This window comes from Hippoglossus hippoglossus, chromosome 12 (assembly GCF_009819705.1).
Source record: "Hippoglossus hippoglossus isolate fHipHip1 chromosome 12, fHipHip1.pri, whole genome shotgun sequence".
Lineage (NCBI taxonomy): Eukaryota > Metazoa > Chordata > Actinopteri > Pleuronectiformes > Pleuronectidae > Hippoglossus > Hippoglossus hippoglossus.
This window is the reverse complement of record NC_047162.1, coordinates 10258413-10284459: the sequence shown is the minus strand read 5'-3', so window position 1 is coordinate 10284459 and position 26047 is coordinate 10258413. Positions and strand designations below refer to the sequence as shown.

The window sequence follows — 26047 nt, the reverse complement described above, 5'->3', positions numbered from 1 at the left end:
GTTGGGATGAATACAAATGTTCCAGACGAGTTCATGCATATACATTAAAGCTCTGACTCTCCCTGTCTCTTGCTGCCCTCTGTGTGCACCATTTCAATTCAAGCCCAGTAACAATACATCTGATTATTAAAGCGAGCCAGAGCTCAGGTCTCACAGGCAAATACATATTTTTGGGGGTATTTCACAGCCAGGCATCACTGTCAGTATTTCTCCCCTGGTAGGGTGTAACAATTGTTCGCCGTTTGCTCAGCCTGGTCTCCAGCGGTAACCCGCTCTGCATCTCCTTTTCCTTCCGTCTCTTATTTGCTCTCAGAGCTTCATGAGCATTAGCTACACGTCATTTGGAAAAATGTTCTCGGCATCAGTGATTCAGACACATTAAACCACAGTCACTACGTCTTAACCACAACATCTCAGTTCATTATCTTCAACCTGAAGACTCAATCTTGATAGCACTAAAGGGTAATGGTGCTTTTTTAGTAGCGAGGGCTGGGACACTTCTTCTTAGGCAGTTTGTCCCTCTCACACCTACTGCAAACGATAATGAAAAGGTGACATTTGGCTAAAAACTTTGAATAGCTAAAACAATATAAATGTTGTAGATAGGGCTCTTTGTGTCACCTCAATATCAAGCTCTTCAGGTTTGAAACAGCACGCGCCAACATTCAGAAACCATATTTTACCAGCAACTGTGGGACAGCCGACTAATTGGATTTCAGATGCATCCATAGCTTTGCTTTGGACAATTAGGAAACCAAAGTGGGAACCACGCAGGATGCTCCTTCAAATTCAGAAGCTGCTCTTGTGGACAGATGCAAGCACTAAAAATCATACTCAGAACTACTGATTATAAACGTCATTGGTGCTAATATTACACAATTCATATTTCTAAACTAGTTCATGTCTTGTCTCTCAGGAAGAGACTATGTGGTGTTCCTTAGTGAATCGGCGTCATCTAAAACTGAGGTCACTTGTTTCACTCATGTTTCACTCAGGGGTCTATTCTGTGACGGACACATTTTTCACTCAACGTGCTGCCACTGGGTAATTGATTGTTTCATCAATTGTTGATGTTAGACATTTATATAGTTGCTTGTCGACTGTTGATGAATCCAACTGATTAACTGTCTGGACTCATTAAACAATTAACTACGACCACAAAGCATGAAACAGAAGGATGTCAGTGTTGTCTCTGTCCTGTCGGTCTCCTGCATTTTACCATCTCAGAAACAACCTTTCCTTCTGAAGGAGGACACTGAAAAACTTTGATTTCTTGCAGAAGTGACTATTGTGACGTTCTGTTCTCAGAATCCAGCTTTGGATGATCGAAAACGCTGCAGTATGTCACCTAACCAGAATTAAACATTACTCTAGTTTTAAAGGCTCCCTGATCATTTTAGAAATATTTCAAGATTCTGCTTAGATCCCTAGATCCCTTCTGATTAATAATCTGTTATGTAGGTTGAAGGTCTTTGAATTCCTCTAACTCTGGTCTCCAAAAGAATTGAACTATGGAGATGCTGAATTCTGTGTAATGAGCCAATCATCTGATCTTGACAGCTTCAAATGACACCTTCAAACATTTTTAGACTGGACTTGTTTGTATACAGTATGTATACATGCCATATGTGTGTTCATCCTTTGTTTGCATGTGCGTATATGCATGTGCTGTTTGTATTGTCCAACTTTTCTAACTTGAAGGACTTGCTGTATGCACTGTGCTTTATAAATAGTTAGGTTATTATTTGTGTTGTTGTTATTGTTACTGTTCCTGTGACCATTCTTATTTAAGTCCTGCTGATTGAGCTTGTGTTACCTCTCAGGCCAAAGCTAAACAAGGAAGTGGCCTTTAAAAAAGTTACACACATTTACAGAAGATGATAAATTCACTCATCATGTTCTTATTCAATCCCAACAAACAGTTTCTGTGACTGCATTAAAAGGGATCTGTGTGTAGCCATGTTTAGCCAAGTCCCTGTTGACTCGGTCAAGGGTGAGAGGAAGGTGAAGCTTTAAGGTTGAGGCCAGAATACTGTCAACTTTTACAGTGTTATCATTAAAACTTCATTTTTTTGTCGATATGAGTTAAAAATTATGAACCGAGGATGCTGGACTCTAAGTCCAAATATATTTCCTGATCTAAATTTTAATGCCCGCCTATTACTTTTTAAAGTCGTGCTCCGTTAACACAGTCCTGTCAAATAATCGAGCACTCAATTGCATTTTAATGGCCACTCACAGAATAACACTGAGACTGGAGAAGTTATGATACTCTGTAGAATTGAAGAGTCTGCATTTTCTGTAATGATAAATAAATATCTCACTTAATGCAAGGGAAAGGAGAAAAGAGCACAAGTCATACTGTTCACCACTAGAGGCTGCTCTTTCTCTGTGCCAGAGGAAAGGTTAATAGTATCAGGATTAGTCCAGAAACATCAGATTTTATGTTGCGGCTCCTTATGTGAGGATGTATGGGTTCCTTTTGCTTTTATTCTGACAGACTCAAAGAAAAAATCTGCACATAGGAACTAAAGCACAGAAAGAACTCTGGGATCTTTCAGGGTGAAAATGAAAAAAATATAAAATTATTAACAACAGAAGGTGTCAGGATCCATAAAATTTAACTTTATATTACATTAATAATCACATGTATTGCACCCTAACAACACCTACAAATATCTGGCTATTATGTGAGGATGTACAGTACGTGAATGCAGCACACGGGGTATCGGGCAGAGCGCTGGAGTTCAGGGGTGAGCTGGCGGCAGACGAGACTTTGCAGAACGTGTCAGATGGGAAGTGATTGCAGTGCTGACTGAGGTGAGAAGATTACTTATCGGCCGGGATGCCAGACGAGGAGAGTTCCAACCCGAGGATGGGGTTGAGGAGTCGGGACGGGGGTTGAGCGATGGCCAGTTCACCGCAGGGAAGGGAGGGACAGTGATTCAGAAGCCGAGTGCGAGGCAGTAGGGTTGAATCATGATCTGGACATATGGAGGGGGGGGCGTTGTGCCCTTGGTAGCCTTGGAGGCTTGCAACAGGGGGGGCTGGAGCATTCTGGGTAAGGGTGTTGGAGTGGATGCAATTGGGCCAGGAGGGAGGAAACAGCTTTGTATGAAATACAAAAGAAGAACTTGACAAAGGAAACACTTTCCTGACTGATGTCAATCTTTTACAGTGAAAATAGAAATCTTATGGAAGTAGTCGACCTTGGCCGGTTGACAGATGACAGGAAGTAGAAGAAAACAACTAAAAGGAAAAAAGTTTGTTGCCAATAGACTTTCCCCACTCGCCTACAAATTGAAAACAAAATGGAAACATTATGACAAAGGCTCTGTGCCATGCTTCAACTACAGCTACATTCTCTAAGTTGTAAAACAAACATCACAGTTCCACCCAGGGTTTAATCGTATTTTAAATATACCATGAAACAGCAGTGAGTGGATAATAGCTGTTCTACTCATGTGGTGTGGACTCATCCACCATCCACATAAACACGAGAGCCAGAAAACAACCAACAGAAAATTTGACGTATACAGCAAGACACAGCATGTTTGTAATTTCTATGGCTGCCACGCTGTTTGGATTCGTCCCTAAATGGGATAATTACTCAGCGTTAGAAAGAGATGTGCGCAAACAAAAGGCAGCACAGACAAATGAAAAAAAAAAAACACCTTGTACAAAACAGAGTTCTCCACCACGAAATATGCAAAAAAATAAAATAAATGAAGGCAACTGAATGGGAAAACTGAAATCTGAGCCTTGAAGGTTCATTGTGAATCTTGATATTCAGCATCATTCGATCGGCAGTGTGGAATAAAGAGGCTGCTTAATAATTTCAAACACTGTTCCTCCAAACACAATTTCACTTGGCTGCCATTGTACACCACCAACTACTCAATTATTTAAAGAGTTAAAACCAGATTTCCTCTCATGGTATCTAACGGTTCCTTCTCCATTGACCCACAATATTTCTGCTCTAACTACAACCAAATGACAAAATGTATGTTTCCAGTGACAACGCCCTGATTATTCCACATACAGTACTCCATATGCATAGTTTTCTGTCGAACTATACTGAAAGACAAAGCTTCTTTCAGACATGCACTGAACTAATCTCCTGAAATTATCCGGAGGGGTTGAATGTGAGAACTCAAATGTCCCAGTAAGTTGCTACAAATATTTGTTGCTCAAGTCCTCAAGTAAAAACTCTGATTGACTGTGAGCGAGTGGGCACGTTGACGGTGTTTCTAACATGCGACAGACGAACAACTTGAAAAACCTAAAGGAATATAAATGTCTCAGGATGAAAAACATTTGCCAAACACGTGGGAAACACACACAAACTTGGAAACAACAAGATTTTAGAGCCATTGGTGATAAGTGCCGGCATAAATTTGAGCGAATCCATCCTTTAATAATAAAAGGAAGGGAATGAAATTTCAAACAGTACACATTTATATTCCTGATTGAATTAATGCATGTGAATGATACCGCTGTATCAAATTATTTCTGAATTAAACATTTAATGAGCACTATCACCTAATCAATCCAACCCCGCTTCGCTTCCAGTTATTTCTTCGCCCTTTGCCCTTGAGAGCCATCCGGCAATTTGTAGGCCTGCACGGATTTATGAGGTCTGGGGGGTGCGCTGCCGATCCAATCGCATGTAATATGTTTAATAGCTGTAATATTTGTTATTTGAGTAAACGCTGGGTGCGAGCGGGACGTGTCAGATGAGTCATAACCAAGATAAAGCACCCGCTGTCCCCCAGGACACAGGCCCCAGATGCAGAGTTAAAGAGTTATTAAAGGCCAGGATAAAAAAATTCAGGGTAATGCTCAGTGCAATAAAACAATCAGAGATGTTTACCTCGAGACCGGTGTTACAGTCTCTCATTACAGCTGCAGCCACAGCCTCGGCTGATGAACGATTCCACTGAGAGGAGGAGATCTGGTGACTTTTCATGGCCAATATTGATTAGGCCTGGGAGGTGATGCTGTCAATGGAACAGCCTCTGATATAGAGCGCGCCGCCGCGTTTGTTGTGTGCATGCAAATTGGCGTCTGAGGGTCTAATTTAGCCATCAAGGTTTGGAGAAAATTAAAATACGCCTCGGTGCGTGGGAGTGTTAAGCCTGCTCCTTTTTTTTTTTTGGAGGAATATGACATTACTCATTGTTTTTGTCTCCGTCTCCCCTTCAGACACACAAAACCACTCAACCTCACGTCTTCTCCCCCGGGTCGCCGCATACAATCGGAACACGCGTGTGAATAGACTCTTTTTTATGGTACTTTGATATCTCTGCTGGCCTGCCTTAGGAAATTGCGGAAATGAGCTGTGGTGGCCAGAAGCATTACCATAGAGATGAAGCTTTCCTAATGCGGAGTGAGGGGTCATGCAGGCGAGCAAGCTGTGGACCTGATTAGAGCCACTGCTTTTCTACTTTTTTATTATTCCACTTGCACTTTATTTCCACTTTCCCTGCTCTCCCCCTGATTGTGTCTTTACAGCTCCTGTCTCTCCCGATCTCCCCCTCTACTCTACCTCTCTCTGTCCCCCTTTAACTCTCGCCCACTCGCAGACTTAACTGCGTTACGAGGAGCCAAGTTAAAAACTCTCTTCCTGACAGACTCTTATGTCATCACCTCGAGAGCAGAGTGGCTCTTGTGAGAATTTCGACAGAGGACAATACAACAGGTTCTTTTTTTTTTTGCCCTTAAAATTGGGCACAATGATCAAGAGGCACAACAGTTTGAAAATCCTCCACTCGAAAAAAACAAGTCACCAGGCGAAGGACATAGGAGTATTTAGTTTTTGTCTATTTGATCGAGACGGTAGAGCAAACTGCCTCTTGAAAATTTTGAATGTCAAAAATGAAAATTTACAACAAGGAGGATTGTGCACAATAAGAAAATTAGAAAAACAAAACTTTGCTCTGAAACTAACAGAAGACCTTGACCCACGTGTATGGTTTACTTATGTGTGTGTGTGTGTGTGTGTGTGTGTGTGCGTGTGTGTGTGTGTGTGTTTCTGGGTAGCTTTCATATTCTGTTTTATTAGATGTGTTTATGCATATATTTAATAACAGTGTTTATCGACTGTGTGCATCCATCCTTCATTTACTCAAACAGGGCTGCCTCATGCTGGGGTCAGACAACAACATATTTCATTCTGTTAAGGTGGTAATACTGTCGGATTAGGTGATTAACGTAAACAAACATGGCGTCTAAAGGGGTGTGTCCGATACTGGCTGTCTTGTAGTAGAAAAAAAATCTTTCCTCCGTTTCAGAGCTCTAACAACAACATCATTCCTTTCTCCTCTATCAGTGGTTTAGGAGTTAGAGCGGGTCGTCCACAAAACCAGAAGGTCAGTGGTTTGATCCTCAGGTCCTTCACTCTAAATGCCAACGTGCTCTCGGGCAAGATATTGAACACCGAAATTGCCCCTAATGGCTGTTTTTGAGACGTTGTATGAATGTGTGTGGGAAGGGGTGAATGTGGCTTGTACCTATATAAATACGCTGAATTCATCTCTTCCGGCAGAGCGCTGCCAGCTTTGCTCCTATTGGTCGATATCACAGAGGGGACGAAAAAAATCAAACACGCCAGCCTTTCTGTTAGGACATCCCGAGGCGTCCCAGATGTGCCGTCGGTTGTCATCCACTATGACACACTCTACGAGATAAAACAACCTTTTGTTGCGCCCAATGTCAATTGATCGTTTTCAAATCCACATGACGCCCCTTTGTCTTCTGCTGCGTCGGGCTACAATCGGGGGCTGACATCGTGTTGTCTGACCCCGGCGTTTGAAGACTTGGTTGATTTTCTGCCGTCCCGATGCATAAACGATACACAAAGGACATTTAAGAGTCTCATCACAATTTCCCCCCGGTCCTTGTGTTTGATCTGCAGTAATGGGCCAAGACAGAGAGGCAGCCTTTGTATTCTTTTATTTTACAATGTAATTATAGAGGGATATGACTGACATGAAGGCATAATTACATGTTACTGTGTTATCTGCTTTTCTGTCCATCAACATGATAAGACTAAGTGAAGCGGAGCAGATTTTTTTCTTTTTTCTTTACTCGTCCCTTCTTGAAAGGCAGGAACTGGGAGACACATCACAGGAGTGGTAATTAACTGCTCCATACTGTGGCGTTGCAGAGGTGAGAGTGGGCGAATACGCAGTCTGGCAAACTTCATACAAGTCGAATAAAACTTAAAAGAAATGTCTCAGAAGTGCCATCTATTTATTAATTGATATCAATGAATAATTTATGAATGGTCAATTTTACAGCATAAGTCAACAATCTCGGAAAAGCAGGGCAGGACGATTGAGGAGGAAAGGATGGAGAAGAGTGAAGACAGATAGTCGTCCGGAGGGGATACGAAATTACGAGTGGTGCCTCCCTGCAGTTCACCGCCGCATTAGTGGTTCATTAATCAATACTAAAAACTTCGAGCCACTAATTCAGGATTTGGACAAATTACTACACGCTGCTTTTTTCCCCCTTTTGCACGAAGGTAGGACATTGAAGCCATTTTGGAGGATTGGCATTGTTAGCTATACCCCCTGTGAGGCAACTCCATCACAGTTCCAGGCCAACGGTTTGATGCATATTCTTATTTTTCACCCTCCGGTATACTATTGATTCTCCGGCTGCTGCACATGCAAGTTATTTTATCAGGACTGCACAAGGGCGCCACCAGCTACGAGCTAATTAAACTCACAAAATCCTTGTCTTTGTTTCGGGTTGATCCTAAAGTGTAATTTATGTGAAATAAAAAATGTATAACTCTGGAAAAAAAGGTCTAAGTAGCTCGGGGGTTTATTTTACAGAAAGACATGCACGAGATAAATTAAGTATCCTGTCAATTTTTCTGTGTAATTGCAAAGTCTCGGAGAGGACAAATGAAGAGGCGGTCTAATCAATACGGGAAAAAAAAAAGAAAACGAATTAGCACTTTAGTTGGACAAGGATAAGTGAAACTGCAGAATCTGCTGGACCACGGGAAGCAAACAGAAAAAAGAATTGACCCCTGATACACAATTTCTGTCCATACACCAAGCCGAAATATTAAACAGGTCTTCATTAATTAGTATTTAATGAAAACAAGCTTTTCTCCTTGCGGTTGTTGTCCATCCTTCCTCCCCTTCTCTCCTCCTCCTCCTCTCCGCCTGTCCGCCTGTCTCTCTGCGTTTCCTGGACAGCTGAATTACTGTAAGTGACAATGACTGAAAACCTTGTCAACAATGGCGATCTCCAATATCTTTAATGTATCCTGGCGTACATCCAACGGTCACCGCATGGTCAAACTTTGCTGTCACAACCGTTTGGGATTCACACGCCTCCTTCCACGGGGCTGGAAGACAGAATCCTGCACTAGAACATGACGCTGAAACACTAGTACGGCAGCAGCGATTCAGAGAACACTTCAGAAAACCCCTCGTCTCACCGCAGGGAGTAATAGAGCTAGTTGTAAAATTGCACTGTGTACAGGACGCACTCCTATAATTGCCTTTCTGAATGAGGTCCAGGAAGGAGTACGCTCTTGCACAGTGGGGCATTTATGGTCTCACCACTAGTTACTAATTTACCTTATGACAGTGGTCTTTATGTACAAGTAGGAGAAGTTGAGGACTGGTAACATTATACACAAAATGGTAAACACATCCTACATTCTGCTTAGGAGGGAATAGAGATCCTTTTTTTCAAATGTATTTCTGCCTAAACGGTTCGTCTACTTTCACAAAACTTGACATATCATATAATTTATTTTTATATGGCTACATTGACCGAGAGGAAAAGCTTTTATTCAAATGTACGAGCATGCACGTAAACCCTTCTTCTTTATAAAAACACTGAGTAGGGTTGAAAGGATAGAAGCTATTTAGGAATGTGTAAAATTCCCAAAACACAATTTCTCGAGCCTGGGATATTCAGACAACGTAATCCATAAATCTCCCGAACAGAGTTGTGGAACACACACAAAACTCAAGCAACTCAACAAGACAAGGATTTAGCTCCATTCAGTCTCTTTTAATGACTGTTCAAGGAGAAAGCAAATACCTTGAGGCTTGGGGGCTCGTATGAAACGTTAGGTGACAAATTGTGCCAAGTCGACAGTAGCTACAGGTACAGCAGCTGGTTGGTTGAGTGGCGATGGATTCCACATCTAATTATACTTTTAAATATGAAAGTATTAATATTCATAGATACAATTAAAAGTATAAAATAAAAAAAATTCAAATTACCACACTGTGATTGTAGGCCTCTGTCGACCAGTGCAGATTCAGTGTAAAAACATTTTACTTCCAGGCTCATACCAGGTCGCTGTGACCTTTGACTACTGAAATCTAATCAGTTAATCTTTTAATCCGAGTGACAACTCTAGAGGAAGACTTGAGATATGTTGAAGAGGCCAAAAACAGTGTGAGGCCACCATGACATTGACCTTCGACCACCCAAATCTAATCACTTAATCCGTGAGTCTAAGTGAACATTTGGGCCGGGATTCTCTCGCGGCGTTCTTAAGATAACGTGTCCACATAACGAGGTCACGGCAACCTTGACCTTTGCCAGCCAAAATCTGTTCATCCTCCAAAGTTGAAGAAAATTCCTTAAAGGTTCAGTGTGTAGGATTTAGTGAGATCCAGTGGTGAAGGTGCATGTTGCAGCTGAATACCCACAACCTCACCCTCACCTTTCAAACATGAAAGAGAACCTGTGGAAACCTTCTGTTGTCATAAGAACTAAAAAAGTGTTTAGTTTGTCCAGTTTGGGCTACTGTAAAAAACATGGCTGCCTCTGTGGAGAGGACCCGCTACTGATGTAAATATAAAGTATTTGTTCTAGGGTTAAGAAAACCACAATTTGTATAATTTAGATGATTAGTGAAAACATCATTAGGGTTATTTTATATTCAACTTCTGCCAATAGATTCCTTTCACCTAAATCGTACACACTGAACCTTTAAGGCATTCTTCAGATATCCTGTTCACATGGGACAGTATGTTCTGTTGTTAAAATGGGTGGGATTGGGGTGTTGGGTGATTTGACGCAACACATGAAAGAATTATTTGAGTCGTCCCTTGCAACACGACCTGGGTGTGTGTATTTTCCCTGCGTTGCTTCACACAACCTGTGTGTGATGTCGGAGAACTGCCACACAGTCCAACATGCTTAAGGAGCCTCGGCTATAAACTGCTATCTTATACTGTTTTCCTCTTTGGCATTTTCTCTTGCTCCTTCCAAGTGTCACGCTCCCTAACTTTTGCTCAGGTCTGCTCTTTTTGATTTAGCCTTTTCTCTTTTCATTTATTTCCCTATTCATTTTCCTTCACAACCCTTATCGCTGCCTCCACCACCCCTCTCCCTCCCTCCCTCCCTCCAGTCAAACAGCAGGCAGTCAGCAATAAGCCTCTCTGACATTAGCTGATATTAGGCCAGGTCTATTAGGTCCTGGCTTGCCATGTGAGTTATTGAGCAGAGAGCGACTGCCTCGGGAATGATCACACCCGCGCATGCATATGTGCAGTCACACAGGCAAACGCATACGCACACAAAGGTAAATACAAATGTTTCAACACACGCACACACGCGCAGAGCCTTTGCAATCTGCCAAACGTGCACACCTTATGTCTTCTAAGGCACAGAGATGAAGGAACCGCTGAGGCTTTACGAGCATCCACTTACACACGCCTCCCTCCTGCTGAATTCCCTCTGCTAAGTCATCACTGTGTGAGCAACAGGGAAACTTTCCAGGGAGTCAGCTGTTTGAGTTTGCTGTTAACATGCGTGGAAACTAAGCCTGTGAATTAAATGATCACATATGCGATTAGCACTCACAAATTTGACTTAAGAGAAAATCTAGTGGTAGTGCTCTTTCCGTTCGAATGGAGAAAATAGATGAACCAGCATCACCAGCTTCAGGTACAGAACTCGACACAAGTGTGAATGCGCCAGATAAACGTCCTTGTCGTTCAACTATTATATCGTCAGAAGTGAAGACAGCGAGAAATCCTGCCAGCTGCTTCATTTTCTTCTTCTATTGTTGAATGCTGTGTCGACTTCCTGAAATTGGTCCCTAAAGTCTGAACTATCAAAATAAAATGTTTTCACGAACCATGGTTCAGTTTGGTCCGTTGGTCCGGACCAAACAAAGTAGTAAAAAAATTGAAGAATAAAGCACTTTGTAGAAGTTAAGTTGATAACAAATATATAAAAATCACAATCTATGTAGCAGAGGCTGTTTTAAGCATTATCTTTAGATTTGTTATTAACATACAATCCATATCTGGACATGTTACTCCAATCTGTTACACTTTTTTCTGTCAAAATAAAAATACCTGCAGACATAAAACTCTATTAAACTCTTTCTTGAGAACTTTTGCAGGTTGAGTCAGCCTAGGGATCTGATGTCCACACATAACATGGTGGAGTGACCCACTGCATTAAATTAGCAAATATGCTGTCTCTATGTTCAGTGTTCCATGATGCTGGACACATTACACTGCCATATTAATCATGTAAAGGCAACTGTAAACACTGGCAGTGTATTTAGTGAGTGAAATTAGTTATTAAATATATGCATAAACACATCTAATAAAACAGAATATGAAAGCTACCCAGAAACACAAACACACACACACACACACACACACACACACACACACACACACACACACACACACACACACACACACACACACACACACACACACACACACACACACACACACACACCTTGTGTGAGCGCACAAGTCTGCCCCCACACACCCACAGACATGAGTGTGAGACAAAAAAGGGGGAGCGGGCAGACACACTTATCCTAGGAAGTGAATTAAGAAGCTTCTCATCAACCTTGAGCAGCTTAACCCTTGACCTCTCCGGTCACTGTCTCATGGTTACTCATTATGTGGGAAGAAATTGCCTGATACTATTTGTTGACTCAACTCCTCGGTAGTAGCCGGTGGGAGTGCACCGAGGAGATAATTACTGGAAATTACGGAGAAACATGGAAATGTGGCTGTGTTTGTGCCCAGGAGCCTCGCGAGCTGCCAGATCCACAAATTATTCATGTTGTGGTGTCGTCTTAGTCTGAGAGGTGAGCTGTGATGAGGAGTAAGTAGATTTGTCTTTTGAAGCAATTTTGTCTGTTTTCTTCTCGACTGGATCTTTTTGTCGGCGACGTCGCCTTCACAAAGCAGGTGAAACTTCTAACGTTAACTCACACGTTAGCTCTAAAACAGTTTGGAGGGAAGGGAAATGCTCAGGACAGAGTGGCTGTCTGTGAACAAATAAGCTTGATTCGGACAGGACCAGTTTCTCAAGGTGACGAGTAGATACATTCAAATTGACTTCAATCATTTATCTTGACAGATTTTAAATTTGCAGATGACAAATTCGACTGCCATGTTGTTTTGCATAATGGCATATTGTAACGGGATTGTTCCATCAAGACAACAATGAGATTATCCTCGTTATCAGTCTTTTGATCCAGGAAGGGTCTCTTCCATTGAAGCTGGCCTCAGGTCTCTACTGTGCTGAATCCTGGAGTGAATCCAAGCCCACCCACCATCAGCTCTGACCGTGTGGTGATTGCTGGGGAAAGTGTGTTTTTTCAGGTGAGACAGAGTGTGTGAAGTGTGAAGTGCGGGGAGGGATGATACGGAGCGCTGCTCTTTCCGACCGCCGCTGCTCGTTAGGTGGTGGTGCATCACGCTGCTGTCAGTGATTGTAATTTCCCCCCCTCGTCCGGTCCACCACATTTTGGCTCGGGTTCCCTTTTATGCTTTTTTTCTGAAAGTGATTTATGAACGGTGGCTTCAGGTGGGTTTTCCAAGGGGACCGTTTCAGACGAGGTCCACGGACCTTTACCCTGAGTAGTTTAAAGGTTGAACTTTGCCTGACCTATGTGCAGGTGATTTATAAGGGGGGGTGGGGGGGGTGGGGTGGGTGGGGGGGGGGGGGGGGGGGGGGGGGGGTGAAAATTATGCGAACAAGCTGACAGTATTTAAAATAAATAACTACATATCCATTCTCTGTCGGCTGGATTCTGCTTTCTTATCTCTACATAGCAGCATTACAATTACACTGCAATGGCACCGTTCTCAGCTGTAACATTCACCTTAGCACGTGCGACTTTATCACCCATATGCATGCATGTATTAGTCTGTAATTTCATTACAGCAATTTACAAATCTCATTCCCCCATGTCACTTCAAACGAGCTGTCCGAAGTGAGATCCATCTATCACCATATATACAACGCAGTCATAAATCACAGGTAATATTTCACAATAAAACACAACCTGTGAAGCTGCGACTCCAATCACATGATTTATCTCAATTAACTAGTATTTCACTTTGAGCTGCTAATAAGGTTGGTGTGACGCAGGGAATGAGGAGGTGAGAGAAAGAGAGGGAGGCAGGGTTGTGCGATGAGACTTGAATCTGCATATCAATGAGGGAGCATGGAGGAATATGGAGAAAAGGACGCGCATGAAAAAAAGTGTATATACAGTTATGCAGAGTGTACGTACCGAGTTTGAAATAAAATCTTAAGAGACCAAGTCACTATGAAGGCGAAGCCATTGTTCTTCTAACAAAGGACACGGTGGATTTGATAAGAGGAACGAGTACTTCACTGGGATGACGTACAGTAACACATATGTTTAATTAGCGGCACAGGGAGTAAGTGTTATACTCCTGTGTGCTTAGCTTGTCTGGTTAGACTTACAGTGATGAACAACCTTAGAAAAAACTTTCAAATAAATTTGATCAAGCTCATAAAACAAAGATGGAAGCACGATGGGGATGCATACAAAACACCTGCCGGTGAACGATAAACACCGCTTTTTTTCTACCCTCTAATTTATTGCTGAGTTCAGTCACGGATTCTCTCTTCCTTCCTTTTTTTGTGTGCTTCATATCGCCTGCTCTCTCCAATAACTGCTGAACTGTGTACAGTGGGCTGGGTTATATAAATGCTTTTTGCGCTTCGTTTCAGATGCATCCTGCACCTAGAGACATGTGTGTTATTTATCCAAAAAAGGCACACCAGCCTGGAAGTGCACTTTGCCTGTCATCTGCACGTAATCAGCCGAGCGCCCGACTGCAGGGGACTTGATATGTACAGCTGAGTGTGCACCTCCCCATTAGTACGGACGCTTTTCTAGCTTCTAGGAGCCGGTGGCAAATTGCACCGGTGTAGTAAACTGAAGGGGAGGCAGGAGGGAGAAAATTTTGTTGTTCTGTGTTTTACAGAAATCTCACAGCAGAATAATAAATGTAGCAGCACTGATTTACCTCATCCCTTCAGTTTTTTTTCTAGTGTGGGATAGTTTTTTTTTGTGCACGTAAAGGGTCTGTGGTAAAGAGAGATCCTCTCCCCGACAGAGAACACTGCTCCTGAGTCAGACGATACTTCTGCACCATGATGGTGCAATGGCCCTCATTTGCATTATGCATAGTGGCAAGTCTGGCATGGCCCCAAACCAAGCCAGGTAGAGCAAAATCCAAACCCGGCATTTCCTACATGTGCGGGATGCGGTTGACCAATCAGAGCAGATTGGGCCAGCTGGCCATCAGAGCAGATTGGGCCAGCTGGCCAATCAGAGCAGATTGGGAGGTGGGGCTTAAAGAGACTGGAGTTTAAACCAAGCGTTTCAGATAGAGGCTGACAAGAGGTGCTGAAGCAATGGACAAAAGGAAATCCATCCATCCATCCATCAAACCATCCATCCATTATCTTCTGCATATCCCAGCTAGGGAACAGCCTGCCTAGAAGGGTATTCCAGACATCCTTCTCCCCAGCAACATTTCCAGCTCTTTCTGGGGGTTCCCGAGGTCTTCCCAGGCCAGATGGGATATGTAAGCCCTCCAGTTCTGGATCTACCCCTGGGCGTCCTCCCGGTTGTTCTTGTCCAGTAAGCCTCCAATGAAAGGCCCCCAGGAGGCATCCTGATTAGATGCCTGAACCACCTCAACTCTCCCCTTTTGATGTGAAGGAAATGTTCCCTGTGGATGTCAGAATTCATCAGCCTTCCTCTAAGGCTGAGCCCAGCCACTTGAAGGAGAGAAGTCATTTTGGCCACTTGTATTCAAGGTCTCGCTCTTTCGGTCACTACTGTATGAGGAAAGTGAATCGTTTTCTTAACGTTAAAACACGTAAATCTTTTCAAGTAATAACCTAAATCAAACGTATGAACCTCAATATGACCATAATATGTCTCCTTTAAAAAGATGAACAACCACAAAGCCAGAGGCCAAACAAGGAGTGGACGGAGAACTGTGACCTTACGGTCATTATGCTTCAACTTGGTGTTTAGTGAGAGGGAAAAGTGCCCTTTTTATTAGATATTTATTGAGTGCATGTGACTGCAGTTACCTTGACACTGTAGGGAGACTCCATCTTTTACAGATCTTTCTGTAAAGATTATTAGCTCTATTGCAATTTTATGAGACGTCCTGCAGACGACCAAACGCATTTTGTCAGAGTTGAATTGTGGCTGCAGTAAATGGTTTGCAATCTTGTTATTTAGTTTATGAGTGCTTCTTTTTGCAGCATCACAGTATTTTGAATTCTCTTCTATTTTCCGGATTTAAGAATAATCCAACCACTGGACTGATTTTTTTTAAGATTTGTGATATACTGGACCATATATGTCAGTCAGAAAAAAAAGCAGCTTCCAGAGGTGATGGATGATAACAAAGTGTGAATGGGACCAGAGAGATCCTTTACTCCTTCGGGTGTGGACAAATCTCAAATAAATCCAGGCTGGACAGAGGGGAGTCAATTACTAAATGTTGGAAATGGAAAAAGTTAATGCACATATGACTTTTTTTACTTTCTTTTACTGGCTGTTGTAAAAGCGGACATTTTGAAGCCATTGATTTCAACATAATACAAAGTTTGACCAACTCTGGCCTCATCACTCTGCCATGCTTTCAAAAGATGGTACTTACTGTAAATCTAGTGTTGAAATCAGCAGGAGTGGAACATGTTTGTCTGTAAACAATCAAATGTTCTAATTTACGTCATGTCGTCTTCGCTCACATCTTTCATTGCTTGTCTAGCGAGTCACTGGGCTGCCACAGTGTTTGACTATAGTTCAATCCTGTTGTGTGTGTATAAATCCACCGGAGCCCTGGCTTGGGTGTTAATCCCACTACCGGCTGCAGTTACCCAGTGTGTAGGGCTGGAGTCTGGAGACAGGAGACCCACTGTGATCCCCGCTGCTTAAGGGCAAATGGAGGAAGTCTGCTTTCCCTGGTTTTAAAATCCTCAAGCCGTGCCTTTGTTTTATCTCTCAAACGGTGCCCTGTTCGGTGTATTAGACGTACTCCCCAACTGGTTTAGCCACTTGAACCTTTGGGGGAAATTATGCTGTCAAATGAGTTGTCCTGTCCCATATTAGACGTGTCAGTCATTCCTACGAATTCACTTTAAGCTTATGTGCTCTGCCAAATGGTTGAAGTCTGGCCTATTTGAGACAGACCAGTGTTTATTGGACATCTTTTAAAAAAGGATTCACTCTAGTCAATTACATGCAGTGGCCAGACCCTTCCTACTTTGGCAGTTGCGGTCACCCACCTCCTAAAGGCATCTTCTAGGTCAGACCATTGCCTACTAATGTATTATCTAAATCAATACATTATGTAATTTTGACTAATGTTTCATGAAAGACATTGGTTGTGTCCGAAGTCACTCACTAATCAATATACAGTCAACTATATGGAATTTTCCATTTGGAGCACTGCATGAATGTTAAGAGATTTTTTTTTTTTTATACTTATCGTTTCCCACAATGCATCATGAAATGTGGTGTACAACCTATGGTGACTACGAGCAGAGCAGCGCATCACAGCACAAACTGCGGCAAGCAACTTTATTTCTAATTTAAACATGTCATTCAATATGCTTTTCACCTGAAAGTCTATAATAAACCCTTAAAACTTATTGTGGGATTTTCCACTGGCCGACATGTTGACGTTGTTTTTTAGCCGATAAGGTCACTTTATAGTCCTCAATGTAGAAGTCCCTATATAGTGAAGTACAAACATTACATGCTGACACTTACGTATTGAATTATGTATAATTACAGTGCCTGAATAACAGTAATTCTCTATTAGAAGAATATATATATAAGTACAAATTGATTATTCACAAAGACATTCTACATAAAATCAAAGAAAATCTGTCTAGATTGAATATTACATTTTTTCTATGAAAATCAATTGGCTCTGAGTCTATAGGAGGTGTACACAGTATGAAGTCTGCCCCATATACTGTAGAAATCCTTCTTTCATGTAATATGTTTTACAAGTACCTGATCCCGATGACCTGACGCAGACGGATCATATGGCTGTGTTTAGTCAAGCTAGAGTATTGTTGCCTATATGGCCAAGAAGATGAAAAGCATACTATGGTTACTTGAAAGAAAAAAAATTGTCGATGTGTGTAGTACATGTGTGTGTGTGTCTGTGAAAAAGAAAGTTAGGGAATGAAAGACAGACAAAGATAAAGGAAGATACACGTTCAGCGTGTTTTTCTGCGTGCACTGTATTTGTGCATAGATAGACCCTCATCGTCTCACTGTGATTACACCAGCATTCCGCTACAAACAGAGTGAGACTTATCAGAGCGAGCCAGGTTTTCAAAAGGCTGACAGTTTAGGGAGAACTGCCATGGGATACGTCTCAAGCCTCACTCAATCATCACTCTCTCAACCCCCCTTCTCACTCTCTCCCTCTCTCATCTACACACTCACGCACACCTGCACAAACACAGATGCAGCATCCCAACGGCAAAAACCTAAAAACTGCTTCTCAGAGCTGCTCTGGTGAGATCTGGAGCCGTTATATCTCTCCTACAAAATCCAAAACTGATAAAAGACAGAGTTACTCCGGATGATTTGTCTTCGGAGACGTAAACAGACAAGATGAGAAACAGGCATCGTGGGAAGAATGCGCCTGTAATCTTCACTTGTGGATGTAAATAATAAAATGAGACTTTTCAAAATAGAGACAAAGGGGGAAAGAATCAGGCACAAGGTGACGGATACGAGTAAATAAAACCACGTATTCCTCAGCCACTCATAATAAGAGAAGAAATAGAAAGTGTAAATGTGTATACACGTTACCTGAAGGTCATTTGGAATATCTGTCCCAGGTTGACCTGCTGGGTTTTGTTGTTGTATCCATGCAGCATCTCACCGAACAGGGTGTCATTGAAGTGGACATCCTGCCTCGGGCATCTCGGCCCCTCACAGTTGTCTGACTGCAGGAGGCAGGAGCGACCATCCCCCGCCAGTTTGTACTCCTGCACACACCTGAGCGTACGAGGGGGGGGAAAGCTGTCAGTACAAAGTGTAATGTGTAATGTATGTGAATATATTTACACTTGAGGTGAAAGGATACGTGCTATATGTATCGTTGCTGACAAGATGCCAGGTACTGCGAGATGAATTTTGGCATAAAGGTTGGTGATAAAGCAAAAATGAAAAAGCAAGAGATCTGACACTGTTTGAATCTAAATTAAAGATTAAAGACCACTGTAATATACAGATAGGAAAAAATACTTTGAATCAAATGACCGACATAGAAATAGAAAGCAATCATGTCGGTATCTCAGCACTTCTCTTTCAACCCTGTCGACTAAAAATATTAATTTAATATAAAACTAAACTGCAAAATCAAATACATTTTGTAGCAAAAGTAATTCTATTAATAAATATTGCCATATTGGGCAAGTTGTAAACATTCATATATTAATAATAACAACAACAATAATAGTAATATATTAATACACAATGTTACAAAGTGATTTACAAGGAAGGGACAACACCTAGCAGAGAAAATAAATAAGATTTGGTCAGTGTAAATTTTAGCCAATGTAAATAATTTGTAAAAACATTCATAAAAAGAAAAGTTTGAAGAAGGGATTTAAAAGAAACTAAGTTCAGTGGGCAGGGAATTCTATAAAGTGGGGTCTCTAAAAGGGAAAGCTTAGTCACGCCTCGTTGAATGCATCTGTAAAATGTTCAGACAACATTAGTCTTCTGCCAAAATATCTGATCTCGCTGTATTCGTATGCATCAAATGTACATGATTGTACTTTTTAATAGCTATGTTTGGTTTGGCATTCAAAGAAGTTACTTAAGGTTAAGCAAAAAAAACTGAGGTTGGAAAAAGGTCACATTGACTTCAGACACATGTTAATTTACATTTAATCATCAATCAATCCAAAGATTGCAAGATATATATATATATATATATATATTCCCATCAACATTTGCACAACAGTATATTTGCAACTGATGATATATTGGTAGAGACTGTGGACGTGAGCACTTAGCTGGAAACATTTCCAATAGATCCAGTGCTCAGGAGCATAATCAGTCAGAGAGTATCATAACTCCTCCATTTAATTGCACAATCATCAATAATCAACCTCTCAAGGTTGATTATCTGTTGCAAAGAGGAAGGCAAAGCCATTTTCCCTCTCAATAAAAAAACTGTTTACCAACTACAGATCAAGACCAGCTATTCCAGGAAATGCACTGCATTAGTTTTACCTATCAATTTTACAGTCTATTTTTAACAAGCCTTTATGCCAACACTGGACTAATCAATAAAAGAATCAATCATGGCCTGACGTGTGCTATTGTGCATATACCCTTATCCGAAAGTGAGTCCAGTCAATTATACTGAAGACGTCAAGCAAAGTGGACATTGCAGCAAATTGTATTTTGATATCCGCCTGTTCACTGGCAGTGTTTGATAAACTAAAGCTCTGGGGAAAAGAATTGTACCGTCCGACACTGTGGACCTGACACATCTCAAGGAGAATTAGGACATCGTTCACCTGTCAGTCTGCCCCACTTATAAGTTTCCAGTTGCCATGGAGAAAAAATTTGCCTGGAGCGGCAGACATATGAGCCAGTGTTTCTTTATGTAAGCACTGGGCCCACAATGGAATATGGATTCAGCAACTTTCACAACACTATAATCAATGTGACCCAATTTCTTTTCATGAACGGATAATCATCAGCAAATTGTCGAATGGACCAGAATCAGCCGACTACAGGCTTTAGATATTAAGGTAATCAAAGACAACAGATCTTAAAACTAGAATTACTGCTGTGTGGTTTCTACGTCTCCACCAACTAGTGCAGTTTCAGTCTACTTACTTTTTTCCCCACAGACTCAAATGATCATCACTTGCACCACTGCAATTTAATCAGTGTTCTAATCAGTCTTTGAGGCCAAGTGACAACTGGTCAAAATTAGGTAAACTTGACATATGTTAAAGAGGCCAAAAGGTCACAGTGACCTTGACCTCTGACCTTTTACAACCAAAGTCTAATATGTGAGTCATCTATGTGAAGATTTGTACCAAATTTGAAAAGATTCCCTAGAGGTGTTGCCGAGATAACGTATTCACAAGACTAAAAACATGATTTGCAATGTCACAATGACCTTGACCTCTGACCATCAAAACCTAATCAGTTCATCCTTGAGTCTAAATGAAAATTTTGTTAACTAAACCAAATTTGAAAAAAATCCCTCAAGGAATTGTTTTAGATATCTTGTTCAGCAGACTAAGTCAGATGGACGCTTGTACAACTCCGGTCCACTGGCCGTTGCTGACACGGAGGCATAACAAAAACATGACACATACAGCCTGAACCCACTGATCCACACAACCTTGCGTACAGAAGTTGAATGGCAGAGGTGGTATAATGGTGTCGAACATTAAAAACCTGGTAAATTCTCGAATACCATGGAGGAACATCCTTCGCGGTCAGCTGCGTAGCCTTTCACAGCCACAGAATAACCTTTCCTAAAAGGAAACCTTCAACATGGTATTTGATATAATCTACTTCTAGGGCAGGTGCTCTAAAAAAAGAAAAGCTTCCCCGGTGCACGCACAGTATATCAGCCCAGTGGAACATGTGTGGGGTGAGTGAATGTATCAGTGAATAATGTGCTGGAAGTGCAGTGAGCATGGTCCACGATCCAGGTGTAATCCTTCTGAACACCTGCACTGAACAATTTCAGCTTCTCTGCAGACAAATGTGGTGCATACTCTATAATTTTTACAGACGTAGATGCTTCCTTGTGTTTATAATTACACTGTTTACATGTCTTACATATGAAAAGATGTATAGAAGCTTGCCAATCTCTATTTCTGGGTATGTATGGTAAAACAATGTTTTCTTATAATCCTAAAAAAATGTCTTTCATCACATGTAAAATGGATTTGAAGTCACTGGTTACTTCATATTTACATATCTCATTTCCTCCATGTTGGTATTTGCCTTAGAAATCATTTCTTGATTGAAATGTTACGCATGAAGCCTCTTTCACGAGGAACCATCACTCCCGGCCTCCAGACACCTTTACATATTTCACTGTGAGTTATTCTCACCCGCAAAACATGAGCACGTTGCTGGAACTGGGGTCATCTTCGAGGGCCACGAGCTGCTGGAGACACAGCTGTTCGCAGCCTCCATTGAAGCCATCGGTGCAGTCAATGCCCATGGAGTAGTCATAGCAACCCGAGCCATCTTTCATTGGCCTCAGCCCCTCAGGACACTGCGAGGAAAAGAGAGACAAAGGCAGGAGGGGAAGGTGGTGGGAGGCAGACGTAGAGAGGGGGTGAGGAGGAAGGCATAGATTAGGGGGAGAGAAGAAGAGGAGTCGGGCGCAGAGGTCAGCGTGTGCATTTTAATCAGGGTGAGGCGGCAAAAAAGGACGGTGAGATGGGGAAGATGAGAGGAGGGTAGCTTGAGGAAGGAGGGATGGATTCAAACAAAGATGAACGTTATATGCCAATTATACTACCTGACTGAATACAGAAAAGATGGTGGTTATGTTGTCATTACAAAACTGCCAATTGGTAGATTTGCCATTGAGTGCAACAGTGTTGGATATTCTCAGATTCTTTCATCCACACAAACCTTGAAAAGACATTGAGAGGAATTAGACTTTTGATGATTTTACTATAGTGAACAAATATCGCAACCGCTGAGACGCAGCAACTTCCACACAAAGTAAATCACATTTACCTTCCTCTGCAAACATGAAAACACTGTGACTGGGTCCAACAATCCTCACTTCAGGCTCAACCAAAGTGTTTTTTAATGAAACATCAGACATAATAATTAAGCATAAGTGCCACAGCAGGTGCATTCTCTAACAAAGACCCCATTCATTGCACTTACCATTAATAACTTGTATAGACCTAATATTCTGGTGTTTATGAGTTGGGATTCATTATCCAACTTTCACAAACAGATGACACATCGTGAACTTTTTTCTGCCGACTCAGCTTGTGTTGAGTAAATGTTGATGGAAACTGCAGACGACTCAAAATTAAGAGGCTTCAGTTAGATTCATTTATCATTTTATATAATGATGATATTTCTTTAATATTCCTACAAGCAATAAGAATGTTATATAGAGATAAGAATTAAAGCAACACAATGATACAGAGCAATAGCGCCCTCTACAGCCAATCAATTTGCATAAAGAGTCAATCAACACGTGTGTTGATTGATTCTGGTCGGCTTTGTGTAGAGAAAGACAAAACAAAAGGTGCAGTTCTGACTGGGAAGTCCCACTCTGAGAGACACAAGTGAACCGTGGATATTACCCATGATCCCTGGCGTCGGGAAACCAGAAGAGCTGCCGCTGTAATACATCAAACTCTGTGTAGGATTCTTCATATTTTTTCAGAGGTCTGTTTTTTAATGACTTACTTAACTATTTTTAACTGATCTATAGTTCAGAATTACTCTTAAACTAATTCTGACAATTTAATCTGTTCTTCTCACAGTTACATAGAGAAAGACAAAACATTCGGAATAAGGAGCTGGAGGGACACAGTCCCGATTCTATCTTTTCCAAGTCGGTGATCCATCAAACGCATATTGCAGCTGCTAGTTTCAGGTAAAAAAGTTGTATAGCGTTGCTTTAAAAACTAAAAGAATCTCAGGGATTTTAGGCGTAAAAGCCTGAACACTAAAATCTAATCTTTGCTCACAGTGTGCACTCAGACTGGCAGCGCTGCCAAACATATAATCAGAAAAGACAGACAGCGAATGCAACCTTTAAAAATACGATCAAGGATTTTTAATTGAGACCAACAAGAGCAGCGTGTTTTCATCCGACTCATCTAGTGATTCCACGTCTTCATCCTTTGGTGTCAGTGTAATAGATTGAGGACACCGTTTGAATTTGATTTATCCAAATATTCCAGGGGATCTCCAAACAAAGGGACGGGGTTTGTCTGCCACCGCATGAAGTTAATGCACAAGACGACCTTGTAGACTGGGAGCGAAATATTCATAAAGAAGCTACATCAGGATTGCACAGTGGTGATAAACCCGCATCAGCCAACATGTTAAAATCAGTTACCCGTTTTAATGCCGTGGCCGAGCGGTTTGGTAGAAGCCATTACCCCCTTGCTCTGCAGTGCTATTACCAATTACAGCAGTTTACCACCATCCAGCTAAAAGCCTGAGTGTGGAACAAGTAGATCTGGACGATGTGTTCAAGCGTTAATGATGCAGTTGTGTCTTAAATGGAGGGAAAAGGAAAAAAGGTAAGTTTGTTTTTCTGCAGAGAGAGAAGCAGACCTTCACCCAGACTTTGTCTTCTTGCCCTTGAACACGGTTTTGATTGTACGGACTGAACAGTGTTCACATCCTCCTGTAACAGCAGACAGATCTGACACATGCTTAATGTCAGAACATTTTGTTCCGACGATGCCGGAGATCTGCAGGAAACAAATTGAGATTTTCCTCAATCAGAACTTTTAAACTTACAGGACTTAAAAGAAACTTTGAAAAATTTTAGTTACCAAGATTTTCTACCAAATAACTGTCTATAATTCATTTGACAACATCTGTCACCGAGTGTTTAAAACTTATCTAGAGCAGCTTCCTTATGTTCTCTACGTTTTTTGTTTTTGTAGCATCTCATCAACAATAAAATATGAAACTGTTTGGGGAAGGAAACCACTGATAAATGTGAAAACTCCAAAGCCTCTGTTGCTCCCCAGAGCGTCAGCTGTTCTCGGGTTATCATTTTCCGGCCTATTTTCCAAAAACATCAAGCTCAAGATTTTAATGCAGGGAACAGGGAACACGCTGGAGAGAGAGAAAGCAGGGAAATGAGCTGATGACGTCCCTTAATCTTGTTAAATTATGTACTTTGACATTTGGAAGACCCTCACGCTCGTCTCAGCTGTTAATTTATAGACTTTTCTACATTTAATTCCTGCCTCAAGGATGTCACTACCCCTCCGCCCCCCAGCCCGACATTGTGATTTACAATCTGGCTCTATCAACATCCACCAGTGGTGACTGAACTGGTTGTTTCTAAGTATGAGATGTGTTTGGTCTTCTCATAATGGAACAATCACGTTATCACATCACGATCTCTCTCACCACACACAAAGGCTGTAAGATCACCTCGGCTCGGCCTTCGGCGCAGAAATGTCAAGATTTTAGAAAACAAATTGATGGATGGCATTCTTGATCTCCGAGGAGTAACGCTGCCAAACGCCGAGGAGGAAGAATGATAAATGTGCCGTAGCCATTACGCATTGTTCACACGTGTGTTTCGGACAAAAGCCCCCATATGTTCAACATTCACTGGAACAGCTCTCCAGTCTCAGATACAATAACTGTATCTCATGAATGTAATGCTAACCCCCTCGCCAGAAAGAGATTGGGGCCATTCATCACGCCGAGGTGGAGGCGTGTGAATAGCTGTCGGTAATTCAGAATTGTCATGCAGCACTCAGCCGGCTGAATGGAGGGACTTAAGGTTAGCCATTAGCGCGGCCCACCGGCTACTCGCTCGGCTCTGTTACGACAACTCTCCGAAGACACAAGGTGCTGAGGAGGGGGGAGGATTTGCATTTCAGATAAATTCATTTCAGTCAGTCCCCCCCCCCCCGTCGTGCCTCCGCCGCGGCAGCGAGACGAGAGCGGGGCCGAGAGATCTGCTACACATGTTCAAGACACAAAACTTTACTGAGTGAGATGCTGTTATAATTATAATTATCACTGTAATTAACTCCTTGTCAGCTGATCACTCATTGAAAACGAATACAAAAACAAACATTACACCAAAGTGTGGGTGTGTGTTTGTGCGCTTACAAGATCAATCACATATAATTAATAGCTTCAACTAAGAGATAAAACGTGACGGAGCGGGTATTTACTTGTCATTTTTTTTGTCTCTGTTATATCTGAGGCATCCCTGAATATGCACGTGACAAAACACAGAGGGTCGACTTTACATATTCTTGGGGGGGGGGGGCTGTTAAAAATGAGAAATTTATGAAACCATTAAGAACCAGAGTGATGGTATTTCACTCTTTAAGCATACGTGAGGGATTCAAAGTACGAGGTAAGCGGGTTTGAAGAAATGAAAGAAGAAAAAAAAAAATGAAATGCATCAAATGAAACTGCACATAGATCTCCCTGCACATTACAGGGTGCACATAGATCACCCCCTACAAATTAAAGTTCACACATCTGAACGGATGCTGTTCGTTTTGCTAATAACCCATTAGTGCCCTCAGCTTTAATCAGGAAGTGAGCATAATGATGTATCGGGAACTCCGTCTCTTAATAATCTTGTCAAGGTTAAGATGTTGGATGTTCATATGAACGGCTGTTCAAAAAAAAAGAAGATAGGATAGCGAGGAAGGTGCGATCAAGGATTTATATATTTTCACAACTGCAACGATGGAAAATAACAGCACGGCCTTGGAGATGATTTAAAGAGTGAAGACTTTAGAAACAAAGATGATACATAAACATTTCCCTTGATTTCTTTAAGACTTTCTTAATGAAGACGTCTGTGCTGAGACACAAAACATCTCACATATAAAAAATTAAAAAAAAACAGCCAAGCTCTAAATCACACTGACAGGCAACAGGGTTGAAAAAAAAAAATCTAATACTCTAAAAGTATATTTGACAGCCTAATCTGGTTTAGAGGTGGCAGAGACGCAC

At 41.7% G+C, this 26047-nt stretch overlaps 1 protein-coding gene across 3 annotated transcripts in view; it reads right to left on the bottom strand.

Annotated features, from left to right (window-relative positions):
* The window catches only part of LOC117771559 (astrotactin-2), a 248692-nt gene that overhangs the window by 65408 nt on the left and 157237 nt on the right, over positions 1 to 26047 (bottom strand). For all 3 annotated transcript variants that reach the window (XM_034602058.1, XM_034602059.1, XM_034602060.1), the window contains 2 exons: positions 21442 to 21608; positions 18152 to 18340 (listed from right to left, as the gene is read on the bottom strand). In XM_034602058.1, coding sequence (XP_034457949.1) covers positions 18152 to 18340; positions 21442 to 21608 — 356 coding nt within the window. The remainder of the gene's footprint in view (positions 1 to 18151; positions 18341 to 21441; positions 21609 to 26047) is intronic.